Source organism: Merops nubicus, unplaced genomic scaffold (genome assembly GCF_000691845.1).
Source record: "Merops nubicus isolate BGI_N331 unplaced genomic scaffold, ASM69184v1 scaffold4003, whole genome shotgun sequence".
Lineage (NCBI taxonomy): Eukaryota > Metazoa > Chordata > Aves > Coraciiformes > Meropidae > Merops > Merops nubicus.
In genome coordinates this window covers 22,138-37,325 of record NW_008599418.1, presented here as the reverse complement: position 1 = coordinate 37,325, position 15,188 = coordinate 22,138, and the positions used below count along the sequence as shown (strand labels likewise).

The 15,188-nt window shown below is 40.8% G+C and overlaps 1 protein-coding gene across 1 annotated transcript in view; it reads left to right on the top strand.

Moving 5' to 3' along the window:
* The window catches only part of MET (MET proto-oncogene, receptor tyrosine kinase), a gene marked incomplete at its 5' end in the record, with an annotated part of 54,274 nt that extends 39,964 nt beyond the window's left edge, over positions 1 to 14,310 (top strand). The window contains 9 exons of the mRNA XM_008937364.1: positions 1,847 to 2,003; positions 2,810 to 2,950; positions 5,382 to 5,612; positions 7,912 to 7,992; positions 8,608 to 8,789; positions 10,130 to 10,239; positions 12,739 to 12,904; positions 13,798 to 13,934; positions 14,065 to 14,310. Coding sequence (XP_008935612.1) covers positions 1,847 to 2,003; positions 2,810 to 2,950; positions 5,382 to 5,612; positions 7,912 to 7,992; positions 8,608 to 8,789; positions 10,130 to 10,239; positions 12,739 to 12,904; positions 13,798 to 13,934; positions 14,065 to 14,275 — 1,416 coding nt within the window. The remainder of the gene's footprint in view (positions 1 to 1,846; positions 2,004 to 2,809; positions 2,951 to 5,381; positions 5,613 to 7,911; positions 7,993 to 8,607; positions 8,790 to 10,129; positions 10,240 to 12,738; positions 12,905 to 13,797; positions 13,935 to 14,064) is intronic.
* Positions 14,311 to 15,188: the final 878 nt, after the last annotated feature.

The following is a 15,188-nucleotide window of genomic DNA, read 5'->3' as shown; positions in this document are numbered from 1 at the left end:
GTAAAGAGACTCTCTGGAGCCTTAGGCACAAAGTAGGACCTGAACTAGGCACAGAAATAGAATGGTAGTTATTAATCCAAACACAAGAGGAAACATATGGAGAAGAACGGGAAGCTATAATGGAGCAGGTTCACTTTGGAGCTTGCAAGCTCTTTTTCCAGAAAAAAAAATCTGCTGCCGTTAAGAGGATCAGAAACCTTCTGAAAGATTTTTTTTTGTCTGCTTTTTAGAGTTTAGTTTCAATTCTTTTTGTAAGATGCAGACCCTTAGAACAAATGTTTGAGTTCCACCATTGTTCTAAAGGTGGTTTCACTTGAGTCATTCAGCGTTCTACTGCAAATCTAAATTGTAAACAGTTTCGACCTACTGATTCATGGAATAAGACACAAACCTTTCAGCATCTGTGGAGGTTTTTTTAAATAATAAAAAGGGGAAAATCACATCAGAATGGGATTACCTTTAAACTATGGAATTTGCTGATCACAGATTCTGATTCACTGAAAACAGTGGAGACTTTGCCAGTCATTTAAGGGTGATTAAGATCTAAGGCTATGTAAGCTCTTTGGAGGAGGGACCATCTATTTTTTTCTATGTCTTTATGGTATTAATCTCAATAGGATCCTGGGCTGTGAATGGTATTCCTATGTGCTATTTCAATCTAAGTAAATAGTAATAACTAATTTGCTCTGTTAATATAGTAAATATTAAATTCTTTTAATATTCATTTATTTTTTAAAGTACAGATTAGATTTCTGGGATGTATCAGGCAAACTATAAAATTAGATGCAGCTCTCCTTTTGGTGTGTCTGTTTCCCAGCCCTGTAAATGCCTAATTGTATAGAATACTTGATCACATGTTGCATTCAGGACCTGTTTGTATATTTACATATGTAACTGGGACTAGCACTACATTCATAGCCCTGCTATCGTATACCACTATATGATATTTCCCTAACCTGTAAGAAACAGATAGGTGTGACGTTTTGTGCATAGAAAAGAACACAACATAAAGGGGTTAAATAAGGTTTCTGCTTGTTTACTGGCAAGGAGCCTCAGAAATTGCAGTCTGCCCAGCGAAGAAGAAAATTTGCTCTTTTGACGGGCAAATCCATCATTACAGTACCCAGAGGAATGAATTCCACAGGAGGAAGAGAAAAGATGGCCAAACGCATTCCAACTGACTGAGCTAGTGCCACGTGACCTAAACAGTTTTTCCCTGTTAGCTGCTTGGTGTTTGTTTGCTTGTTGATTTTTGGGGTTGTTTTTTTGTTTTGTTTTGTTTTGTCTCTTTAAACTGTCAACAAGCTGGCAAGGGACAGGCTCACGTGACCTTGGGAACTAAAACACAGGCACGCTGTCAACAGAGAGTTTGATGTTACAGCGTATTTATGCCAGAACGACACATATTAAAGACATGTGGGCTATTTTTTTTTAACATACATCTCAATCCATATACCCATAGGCCCATATATTCCCGTGCACCATTTGAGTAGAAGTATGAATTGAGTTAATTCTGAATTAACATCTGGTAGCAGTGGGACCCTGTTATCCGCAGTGCGTGTGAGAGTGCGTGCCGTGTGTGTGGTGTGGCACATACATAGCCGTGTCACGACCAGAGCTCTCAAAGGCATGTAATGAATCATAAAAATTTAGATCTGCTTTCATGTCCCCCAATATAATAGTTTCTCCACTCCCCAGTGTCTTATCGCAGTACAGCATCACAAAATCAAGATTTAATACATATGGGACATATCAGCTTATACTTCAGTACTAATAATTTACTTCTTGCTTGTCTTTTGAAATCATCACTCTGATTTTTTTCTTTTCTTTGTTTTTTTTTTTTCAGTGGAGGCAAGAAGTTTTGTCAACAGTCATCGGAAAAGTGCTGGTCCGGCAAGATCAGAATTTCACGGGACTAATTGCTGGAGTTGTTTCAACATCCATTTTAATTTTTATCTTTTTGGTGTTTTTCCTCTGGAGAAGGAAGAAGAAACAAATTAAAGGTCCATCATTGTTAAATCCATCAAATAATTCCATTATTATATCTTAGATTTTAAAAACTGACATCAATTTATGCTTTGTCCAATTGCCATGCAGTGCCCTGTTGTAACCTGTCAGCAGAGGTTTCACAATCAAGTCCAATGTTTAGCTGCATTTTGGGCTTGGGCTCTTGCCTGAGCTGGGTGAAGGGCCACACTGTGCCTGAAGAGAATGATTTCGAAGGAACTCTGAGTTATTAGGACAACTCAGTAACCTCTCTTCCCCAATCAGCCTTGGAAGAGGGGACAAGTAAATGACATTCATGGAATCTCGAGTACTCCAGCTTCATCCAGTTGCCTTGTAGTCCTCTAGGATGTGCCTAAATTGTGTAAGACATAGAGCCCTGCAGTGTCCCCATCTCCTGTTTACCCAAATTAGGAACTTGGTCAGAGTGTGCCTACTCTCTGGACCCCATGTCTGGGTTTCCTTCCAGTGGGAACTGCTGCACTATGTAAGAGGAGAGGAGCTAGTACATAATTGGGCCTAGTTTTAATGCAGTATCACAGTCAGATTATGAAGCTGGCCTCAGAGTCTTCAGAGCTCTCTTAGATCTTCCAGTGTGGCCTAGAGTGGGACTTAGCACAAATTAACAGCAAATCTTGTGCTATACAAATAGCTCAAGTTCAGGTCCTGCACATATCTGCCTCAGTAACAACCCAGCCCTCTTCCCAGCACAGCAGAACGTCTAAACTTAAATAAATCCCTACCTGAATGTTGGGATACAGCAAACATGAGGGTTTTCTAATAAGTCTTTCTCCTCCCGCTTCAGATGTGGGAAGCGACCTAGTGCGCTACGATGGCAGAGTGCACACTCCTCACCTGGACAGGCTGGTGAGCGCGAGGAGTGTGAGTCCCACAACGGAGATGGTTTCAAGCGAATCTGTAGACTACAGATCAACTTTTCTGGAAGGTATGCCTCTATTAGGAGTCTGCGTGCATGATACTTTGTACAGCTTCCTTATCGTCTGTCTTCAGGTGATAGCTATTTCAGTCTTAACCTCAATTTCTCATCTGGTTTCTCTGTGTCTGTGTTGTTTTGGGCTTCTGTATGTTCAGAGGCTTGCTATCTGAACTGAGCTGCTCAGCCTCCTCCCCAGATTAAGGTACAAAGGATTTTTACTTTTATTCGGTTGGAGAAAATATATAAAATACTGTTAGTAAAAACTCTCTGTAAATATGCTCCACAGTTTATTAGGAGCTACTGAATACAATGGGTTTTTTGTTATCATGAGGTCCGTCACAGCACACGCAAATCCACTCTGAAAAAAGTGATTTTAAGGATAGCATTGGGTGGTTGTAGGTTTAGTGTGTCTCTGTGACTTCATACAGTCATTATAAAGCAGTTCTCTCAACCCTACATGGGACATGGAGTTTTGTAAACTGATATTCTTTTATCTGTTCATGTCCCTCCTGTAAAATGCCACATCGTATAACACAGAAATGGTGATTTTTAAAATTAAGCTAGAGGGAGTGAAAACTGTGACAAATTGAGCGAAGTTCCATGTATGCCGAGACGCCAGTCTACAAAAACACACTGCTCATTTTCAAGCCTGTAGGCGTGAGGGAATAATAACCCTATCCTGCATACGTTTTTATGCCTTTTAACACCATTTTAGAGTGGGTATTCTCCAGAAGAGCACTCTGCTGCATTTATCATACCACGTTAGGCTGAACATGTCCTTTAAGACGTGTGGAGACCATGTTCCGTGATTACCATTAAAGAGTATGTATCTATTGGGAGTTACTGTGTAATGATATTGGAGATATCACAGATATTTGTATTGATACAGATCTAGTTTTGTCCTGTTCAGGTGCTGCCATATATAGCTCAATAGAAATCACTCCAAATCCTTATTTCACCTTTGTAGTTCCCAACCGCGGAGCTGCTGGAGACCTGGGCCCATTCCCAGCTTCCTTTATGATTCTTTAACTGCTGCCGCCAGCTCGCACAGGAAGTTTCTTGATTGAAAGATTCCCAAAGGAACAGGAAAGTTTATGCCACAGCTTAGAGGGGAAAGTGATACCCGAAACAAAACTAGGCAGAGATCCTTCATGGGGCGTGAATCTGCAGTGGTCCTGGGGCCACTGTGCACTGGCAAAGCACAGCACAGACTGTACCCAAGAAGAAGGTGCATTCACTTAGAGTTACTGTGGGAATGTTTACTTCAGCTACTGTCAAAGAATAAAATGAGAGGAACATTAGAAAACATGCAGATTTACATGTAGCAGCTGTAAAAATTATTTTGCAGCCATGGCTAGAATATCTTATTGTGATTATTAAATAGATATTTTCCCTTGCAGGCATAAATATGGCTTTGCAAATGTAAGAGTTTGTATTTTTGCTTCTAGATAAAGCAGCACTGAGTTTTTCTCAGCACCTGGGGTGATAATAGCACTACATGAAAATTTCCCAAGTTTTATGCATAAATACATAAAGCATGTCTGTACAACATCTTTTACTCTTTGTGATAAAATGTCTGATAATTTCTGTTGTTATATTTATACCCTTTTTATTTTTCTTTTTAACCTTGGGCTAAATTCTGCTCATTGACTCCACTGGAATCATCCCAGACTTAAATTGATGTAAATTAAACTTAGCTCTTTGATTCTATTACAAAAAAATACTAGGAAAAAAAATTATGAAATAAATGAAAGCAATTTAAAATACCTGAACAACATGCTGTTCACAAAAATAATTTTCTCAGATAAATACTCTTTGCTTGACTGAAACATTTTAATTTCTGCCATTTTAAATCAGCTGGCTCATGTTATTTTCATGAGTAGCACCAACTGTATTATCTTCAGCAGTAACAGGATATGAATCACCTCTAGGCATTTCCCTGGTTGAATATTTACCATTGGATAAATATAGCTAGTCACCAGCAGTTTGGAAACCTTCATGAAATGTAGAGTTCCCTACCAAATTAGAACATGGCAATAATAAAAGGTTTCATGTTTTTAATTGTCCACTACTTCCTCCTCCCATATTGCCATCATTTTTCCATTTTGCTCTTGTTACTCCCAGTTACTAGAAATGCTATAACCTACACTTGGCAAGAAGTGACAAGGCTTCATTCCATCCCCTCAGAAAAGTGGAATTTTTGCCATTTGCTTTCATAAAAGCAGAGCTGAGACAAGCATAAGTTTCTAGTGACATGGTTTTCCCGGAGTTTGGCAGATTAGCAATGCATATTTTCATTTTCCCTTTGTGACCAAAACTTCTGCAAAGCCAAGCCACTTCCAAACTGATAAACTGAAACCTTGCTTACCAATGAAATAAAACTCTTCCCTTTCCAAGGAGAAGTCTGAAAGGATTACAACAGTTTCTGTTCATCTTGCAGATCAGTTTCCAAGCATGTCTCAGAATGGATCGTGCAGACCTGCCCAGTATCCTCACTCTGACCTCTCCCCAATTCTGTCTAGCGGAGACTCAGATTTAGCCAGTCCACTTCTCCAAACTAATGTCCACATTGACATCAGTGCCTTAAACCCTGACCTGGTCAAAGAAGTGCAGCATGTGGTTATTGGTGCTGACAGCCTGATTGTGCACTTCAGCGAAGTAATAGGAAGAGGTGAGTACTGCAACTCTTACCTTGCAAACTGCCATTCTTTTTGCACACCTTTTCGTTACAAATCATTCTGAATAAGGTGCCTACGTGGAGGCATTTCAAGCTTTTTTCCTCTTACGGCACTGCATCCCATGCACCGAATCCAGAGGGGAACCAAGGGGCTCTCCTTTGAAGTCAGATGAAGGGTTGTGCATTTGATCGCTTGGAGAAGACACCAAAGGGAGGAAAGAGTCTGCCAATTAATGGTGCTCCTTTGAACTCTGAGACTTGCTGGTTCCCCCTCAGCTGCCTCACTCTCGCCCTTTTCCAGGCTACAGAAAAGCTCAGACAGGGTTTCTGATAGGCGAGGCGGCGGCGCAGGAGGAAGCCTGCCGCAGAGTATCGCACGAGCCTAAGGCGCACGCCTGAACAGCAGGGGATGGGTGCTGAGGCAAGGGCCCCAGCAACCTCACACTCAGGGCCTGGGAGCCAGCAGGGTTGCTACACGACACAGGAAACTCCTGCATCCAGTAACAGTCCCCGTGGGTGAGGTGAAATGCACACACCCCTTCTCCCTCTGCAAGTTTTCCCCAGCTCTGAAGAATCCACTGTCTCCTCCTTCCAACGGCTCTCCATTCCCCCTCTTTCTTCTCCCATCCTAGCTGCAGTGATGTGTAGCTCCTGATTCACTTCCCCTTATTTTTTTCCCTGATATAGCAAGCCCCCTATCCTTCTGAAATTTCTCCCGTCACTCCTACTCCTCTACATCTCCATATGCAGGTTCCCTCCTTCCTTCATAGCCCAAGCCAGTATTTTTGTTGGGAGCATTTATTAGATTCTGTACTATTGAGCACCTATTGGTAATGCAAGCAGAAACTGCATTTTCAGTACTTCTGCAGATCATGCAGAGAGGTCTCTTGTTGAATGTCAGAATACTGATAAAAATTTGGCTATAAATGATATTCCTAATGCCTATTCTGCAGGAAAATAGCCACAAATCAAACAGTGTGTTTCCCTTCCATGTATTACACTTCATCATCCCCAAAGCAAGGGTGGGCTTTCTCATTCCAGAAAAATCCAAGTAGTTTCCCATTTTTTAAATGTTGAAAAATATCAGGAATGACACTGACATAATTAACCATTTTTAATTCTCTCCTCCATAACAAGAAATGGGCCAAGCCCAAAAACATTTTAGACACACCCAATCCAAGCTTTAGGATTTGTGCCCAGGCTCCAAACAATCTGTGGTCTGATGGGATTTTAGTTGCTTTTATAAAACAAACTTTTTATTAATTTTACCTCAAGCCAAAAGCAAAGCCAGCTGGGCTCTGACCAGCTTTTATAACTGGAAACTAGTAGAATTAATCAAATAGTCTTGTTCTCTGCTGAACTCACACTTGACAATAAACTATTTTGCTTTCTAACTGCAAATATTAATATTTTTTAAGTGTCCAGTAGATGGAACATTTCTGAAGGAAAACCACCATTACACATACATAATTTGATTTGGATAAATTAACACACATGCCTGGATCTCAAAGTTCTTTGTTTCCCAAACAGGCTGACCTGACTTTTCATAGTAGGTTTCTGTAGACTGCCCCATTTGCTTGGCAGGGAAGCACAGGATCAGAAAGGATTCCTGTGTACCTGGCAGTTTATTTCACTGCTTAGATGGCGAGAAAGAAGGCAATTTTTGTTTATCGTCTTTTAGTGACATTTTGCTCTCAGAACTAAGCTATAGCACAGACCATAGAGTGCTGCCTAGTGATGTGGTTCGTCTGTGATCAGCAGAACAACTCCCAATCCATTCATGGCCAACACACCACTTCTAACACTCAACATTTTCCAGGGAACAGCAAGACCTGAGAGACTGTAAGCCCACAGAGACCCTCCTTATGCAGCTTTCCACTGAAGAGGCATCAAGGCTGGACAGTCCAGTGTGAATGGTCCAGTGGTCATGTCAGCTACCAGCTGCTCCCAGTGCCCTCTTTTGACATGTATCTCACAGGAGAGTGTGGTGGGAAGGGGCTGACATGGTTTTTGTGCACATAGACTTTAGGAGAACATGAAGCATCTGTGGCGCCAGCCTTGTCATTTTTTATACTCTCCATCCACGTCAAGAAATATCAATTATGCAGCAAATAGAGTTTTATTTTATGTAATGGTAGTTTTATGTGTTAGTTATGAAGTACAGATTACAAATGTTGGGAATTGGACAGAAATTGAGTGTGATCACTTTCTTAAAGCATAATTGCCAGCCAGTGGAAAATACCAGAAAGCTAATTTTACTTATTAAAGCTAATCTTGCTCCTTTTTTACACAGGACATTTTGGGTGTGTGTACCATGGGACATTGCTGGATAACGATGGCAGGAAAATTCATTGTGCTGTGAAGTCACTGAATAGTGAGTTACATGTTTAATAGTGAGACATTACCGTAATTACAAAGATAATCGGGGTGAAATAATTAATAACAATGAGGTGTGCTTTCACAAATAAAGATTCTTAGTTGCGGCTGGATCAGATATATCTCTGGAGCAATTCCAATGACTTCAGATTACCACAAGGCATTGCTATATACTTGTACATCAAATGAAATGCTCATGTATTTCTTCTACGAAGAAAAGGACACAGGAAAATTAGGGAAAGGCAGTGTAATTTTTAATTCTACTGACTACTGAAGCTTTGGTTTTGGAAGTTAAATTGCTAAAGGGTGGGCAAAGCTGCTGGAAAAACGGGAAGAGACTATAACATTTAATAAAGGCTTTACTCAACTCTTGTCATTCAGTTCTAAATAATTCACAATAAGAAAAAGAGAATTGGAATTAAAATCACCAACAAACTGTAATTGGTCATTGTAAGAAAACCAATGCATGCAACCTAGTTGTAATGTGAGAGCTGAGGAGCATGTTTGTAGCTTCTCATTATCACTTTTTTGTGCAATGACATGCTGCACAGAAATAAATTGTACTTTGTTTGGGTATCTTTTAATTAACTCATCTTATTACTGAATCTCGCAGGGATTACAGACCTGGAAGAAGTAGCTCAGTTTCTGAAAGAAGGAATAATCATGAAAGATTTCACTCATCCCAATGTTCTGTCGCTCCTGGGAATCTGTTTGCCCAATGAAGGATCCCCCTTAGTTGTTCTTCCATACATGAAACATGGAGATCTTCGAAACTTCATTAGGAATGAGACTCATGTAAGTACATGGTGAGGTCTACCAAATGGTAATGCAAGTCTGACCACGCCCTGCTCCAACACCACAGGTTATAAGCCCTGATAATTATATTACGTCTATAACTTGCTGCTGTGACTACACCTTAACCCTTAGCACTTGCTCAGGCTGGCACCAAGCCCAACCATAGTGCTGCCACTCCTTCCCTTCCCCCTCAAATTCCTCTCTAGAATGTTTCCCAGAAATTATCAGCAATAAGTACTTCTCATTTCCCATCCATAAGCCTCTTTATAAACAAATGTGTTTATGAGATCTAAGTCAAGGGGCCCAACCATCTGGTGGTTTAAACTGGCATATCTCTGCTGACTTCAGCACAGCTGTGCCAGTCATCACCATCTGCTCTTCCAGCTCCTAGGTAAGGGATCTTCATGTCCAGCTAGTGTCACAGTGCTGTTATTATCAGTATTTTTTCTTTTTAAGAAAGAAAAACACTAATTGTTATACAAACTGGGAGTACTCTAATATCAGAGACTTTCCATGGTTCTCAAGTGTGCCTCACTGCTTTCTCTCAACTATGAGACTACAGGTCTTGACCTAGGTAGTGTAAGCCCACTTTGTACTGCAGTATTTCACCTGAATAGTGCCGTGGTCCTTACTGAAATAGAGAAGAAAATCACTGTTGAACAACATTGTTCCACAGAAGAAAATTATATGGAGCAATGTGAACAACATAAAAAATCTGTCGGATAACAAGTCATGCTGTTAGATAAAAGAATTACAGGTTTATGTTTATACTTATTTTGATATTTAACATTTTCAGTAAGGTCTCACCTTGTAGACCAGCAGAAAGAGTTACCAAATTTTGTGGAAGATCTTTCTCTGGTAACTGCTAAGGTCTCATTTGACTTTTCCTTGGCATCACACTGTTCATAGCTTGCACTTATTTTGCCTCAAATAGGACTCTTTCCTTTCTTGGTCATTGCCAGCTGATGAGCTCCAAGTTCATCATTAGCACCTTCTACTATATGCTGTTCTACTACATGCTATTACTCCAAGTCCACAAATGTGAATTTTGTGTATAAGCTGTGATGCTGAACTCTCAGCATGCTGCTCCACTTCCCAGCCCAGGTCATGGTGCTTATGCTGCAAATTCCATTCCTCTGGAGTCTGTCAGCTTTTCTGATTTCTTAAAGTGTGTCTCCTCACTGGAGGTAAGAACTTACACCAGTTTTACTGCAAGCACCAACCTGTCTTAATCATCCTGGTGGCAAGATAGGCACGTAAAAAACTTACAGTCACAGCACAGAACAGTCTGTTCCTTGGTCTTCTGCATACAATGGATCACAAATGTTTGTATTTTACAGAACCCGACAGTAAAAGATTTGATTGGATTTGGCCTTCAGGTTGCAAAAGGCATGAAATACCTTGCAAGCAAAAAGTTTGTCCATAGAGATTTGGCAGCAAGAAACTGTATGTAAGTACAAACTGCCAGTTCTGTCCGTGTTATCACACTTGTCTGTGTAAGGCGGTGAGATGAGATAAATGAAAATTTCCAGAATTCTGCTTTTTTTAGTCAAAATGGAGTGTTTGTTTCACTGTACCATAATTATACTGGTGTTTTTCTTGCATATTGATGAGCTACTCAGCTTGCTAAGGGCTCACTTCTCACACGTAAGCTTTTTCGAGTGTGAGAAAAGCTGAGGTGAAAGTGTAGCCTCTCAAAATCATTGGTTAGAGAGTTTAAAAGGCATCTCCTAAGGGAAGTTAAACTGCTGTTGTCTCAACTTGCTGTGCTTCCACCCAACCTCTTCAAAAGCAGCATGTCTCTGCTGCCACACCTAGCAGGAGGGAGAGGAACACAGGGGAACTTTGTGAGAAAAACAGGAACACAAAGAAACAGCAGTGAGACCTCTTGACAGTAATCTTCCATTACATGAGTATGAGCTTATTTTGGCTCAATTGCACATGCAAATTAACACTAAAAAATCAGAGCATGCAAAGCATCTTACTAGTGTCTGGGTAGCCAGACAGCTCAGTTCACACAGAGACTAACTGATACAGGAGTTGCTGATACTATTATGCTGATTCATCAGCTACATTGTGAATTAATGAGGTACAGGATTAATGTTAGAGTTTCTTTTTAGCACGACATCATTGGTAACTCTGGCTGTAAAAAGTTTATTCACTAATGATGTCGTATTTCTTCTTTTCTCAAAGGGTGCACTCTGTGCAGCTGAACAGCCTCTGTAAAAGAACATTTTCTTGCAGCTGCTGTTTTTTTAAGGGGGGGAAAAATGCCACAAACATGGTTCTCAGGTTTTCTAAGAAGAAAGGAATTGGATTACTGGATTAAAGTCCTGGTTCATCTAATCAAAGTCCAACTAGTGGCAACAGGACATTCCCTCTGGCCTACTGTCTCTTCCTTGGGTGAAGAGGGATCCACTATCAGGATGTCCCACATTGCCAGCTGAATGGCTGCTTTTGTGCCTTTGCATGGCGCAGCACTTCACAGCCCGGAGAACTGCTGCCACATGAGAGGAACATGTAGGGTTGAAGACCCACATTCTCCAGTGGCCATGCACAATCAGGTACTCAGAAGCACAGGCCAGCAGAAAGGAAGCCAGGATGCAACTACAGTCCCCGTGGACTCTTAACTCTATTCCACTATCCTGAAAGAGGTGCAGGAAGCTGCTATGGCATAAGCTGTCCCCTGCTGACCCATCAAAGTATCCTCCTACTCCCTTCATTGGTATTGGCTTGGGTATTACACCAGTAAATACAGCAGATGGTTGTGCACCATTCAGAGGGACTTCAACAGACCTGAGAGTTTTCCAGAGAGAAATCTCATAAATCCAAGACAGGGAAATCCCACAGGTAGAGGCAGAAACAGAATTGTTTAGCCTGGAGAAGGCTAAGGGGGATCTCATCTGTGTGTATAAATACCTAACATGGTGGAGTAAGGAAGATGAAGCTAGATTCTTAGTGATCCCCAGGGACAGGCCAAGAGGCAATGGGCATAAATTGAAATAGAGAAAATTGCATTTAAACATCAGAAGAAATGCTTTATTGTAAGGATGACTGAACACTAGCACAGGTTGCCCAGAGAGGTTGTCATGTCTCCATCCTTGCAGATATTCCAAACTCAGCTGATCATGGTCCTGGACAACCTGCAGTGGCTGACCCTCCTTTGAGTGGGGGAGGTGGTGAATTAGATGATCTTCAGAGTTTTCCCTTCCAACCTTACCTTTTCTGTGGTTGTGTGGGTCTGTAAAGAAGCCCAAAAGCAGGTGCTTGCAGTGGCTAGGTCTGCACATATAATGAAGAATAAGCTTAATCACGTCAACACCCATGTTCTGTTTTCCAACAATGATACTGCTTATCAGGACAAACACCAAGCCTAGGAGGAGCAAAGCTAGGGAGATGTGCTATGGCAGAGCTGTCAACCCAACAGAACTCTCCTTATGCCACTATTCTTTCCCAGTACAGAACCCAAATCTGTCCTTAGTTACAGGACTATGTTACTATATACAGGCAATTACTGAGATAATGATGGGTCCTTCCTTATCAAAACTGAGAGTGAGTGGGAAAGGTGATGCCTTGTCTTGGAAACAAAAATGAGAGGTTTCTAAGGATATGGAAGAAGCAGCAGCTGTGGAAGAAATGATGTACACTCAATCAGGATGTATAGGCTATTAGCAGAAATCTTTATACAGAGGAATTGTTTTAAAGGAATTGTAATTCAAATTATATTATCAAAACAGTATCAGTAATTTTCTGAATTCATTCATTGTGTTAAATGGTTATCAAATATTGCTGCACTTTTGGTTTCACTGTTACATCAGTTAATAGATCCAAGATGAAGTACTGCCTTCCAAAGTCACGGGCTCAAAAATGCAAGTCACTCATTATAACCCAGCATCACTCTAAATCTCACCTGCTCAGTTGCAGATAATACTTTCTGTCATTTCTCTAGGTTGGATGAAAAATTCACTGTCAAGGTTGCTGATTTTGGTCTTGCTAGAGATGTCTATGATAAAGAATACTACAGCGTGCACAATAAAACAGGAGCTAAGCTGCCCGTGAAATGGATGGCTTTAGAAAGTTTACAAACTCAGAAGTTCACAACAAAGTCAGATGTGGTAATGTGCATATTTGTATCACCTCTTAAATCCTCTTATAAGGCCTGAGGCATCTCTCTAGTGTTTAATGAATAAACTAACTCCAACCCCAAACTTAGATTTAAATCTGGCTTTAGCTCACACAGGAGACTGTTCCTTCATCCGGAAAGGGTATTTGTCCCACTCACAAAGCAACGAGTCGTCGGCCTGTTAATCTGTTATTGCTGAGGGAAGAATTAGGCGTTTCATCCCACTCCAAGGGAAGCTAAGGAAATTCCAAGAAGTGAAGCTGGATCTGAACCCTCCTATAGGAGGGGCTCTGGAAAGCCTGACAAAACAGGTTAACTTTGAGACTCATAAAACTTAATAGTTCTCAAAAAAAACTTTATTTATAAATACTTACCGAATGCCTACAGCAATTTCAAGTATTACCTGGCCGTTAATGAAGAAAAAAATTTGTAAGATGAAGTCATTAGTTGGCTGTATGACTTTGTATTTTAGCTCTCCTTTCAATCCAGACTCAACGAACCTGCGATGCATAGAATTTTCACCACGTATATTCTCCTCAGTGTGTATTTACACAGGGTTAGTCAGATCATCGACGCATGCAAATTGGCAGAGTTCCATTAACCTCAAAAGAGGTCTACCAATTTACACTAGCTAAGTAGCAAGCCTATAGGCTTTTTTTTTTTTTCCATTTACTTAGTTGAGTTTCTCTGGCTGTAATGTAAGTGCCTCTTCAAGTCCCTACAGCATTTATTAGCCCACTTAAAAGAAAGCTGAATGCAGTAAAACAACTTTTCAAGGGAAAAATCTGTGGATTTGAATGCTTAAGTCTGTCAAATCACCTTCTAAAACTGGAATGTAAAGCCCTTCAAGCCTTTGACTTATGATTTATTTCTTTGTTTTCTTAGTGGTCTTTTGGTGTGTTGTTATGGGAACTTATGACAAGAGGGGCACCGCCGTATCCTGATGTAAATTCTTTTGATATAACTGTTTACTTATTGCAAGGAAGAAGGCTGCTACAACCTGAATACTGCCCCGACCCACTGTAAGTGAACAGTTTGCAAAGCCTTCTGCAAATGCTGCCGATTCTAAAATTATAGTGGGAGGAAAGAGGGGGTTTCTCTTCCCTTTTTACATGATTTCATAATTGAATATTTCTTTTATTTGAATGGCAGGTATGAAGTCATGCTGAAGTGCTGGCATCCAAAGCCTGAGATGCGTCCAGCATTTTCTGAACTCGTTTCAAAAATATCAACAATCTTCTCCACTTTTATTGGGGAACACTATGTTCATGTCAATGCTACTTATGTCAACGTGAAGTGCATTGCTCCCTATCCTTCTCTTCTATCATCACAAGACAACACAGACATGGATGTTGACACATGATCGGTATGTCTGAAATAGAGGAAAATCCATTCTTAGTTGTATGAACAAAAAACAAAACGTTTTGTCCACTACTTTTTACTGCCCAGTCTTTGTGAGAACACTGTTGCACATGTTTATGTTGTTGCCCAAGTTGCACTAGTACAAGGACATGATATCCTATTGTGTAAGGCTATGGGATTCTATGAACCATCACAGTAATTATCAAGTATTTGGACAACTGCATCAGATTACCAAACGGAAATGTTGTGTGCTACCATCCAGAGCTAGTTCCCACTAGCTCTCATTAATGTGTGTTCAGACCCAAGAACAAAGATTCATCATTAATGCCATGAAGGAGAAAGTACAATACCAGTCAGTATGGATGGAAGGACTATTACTGTTGCATGTACTTTAGGATAATGAGCAGTGCAGAAATGGTTTTCACACAAAAGGCTACGACAAACAATGAGATTTACAAGAGTTTAAAATGTGTTTTCCTATGGCTTAGTCCAAACTTTGGATTTTTGCACAACATCAACAAGGTTTCTCAGAACATAGGCCGTCAAGAGAGCCATCCCCATGGTAAATGTCTTAACAGAAATCAACATCAAAGCATGGTGTTCAGTAAAATAAGTCTGCCAGCCTTGCCGGTCCTCTAGTGCAGTCAGACGGTACATAAAACAAAGGGAAAATCACCTAGCTTAAAGCATTCCTAGTGTCAACTTTATTCCAGCATTCAACCACTTCTTTCAGTCAGACAGCCTGTATCGACAGACCTCTTGCTGCAAAATGCAAAGCCTCCTTTCGGTAAAAATTAACCGCTCCCTGCGAGTAAAGAGGTGAAGACACCCCTATGAAGTGGCAGGCCGCTCGCCGGCAGGCGGTCCCAGGGGCGGCGTTACTCCGGGGGGGGAGGAGAGGCGGGCTGGCAGCC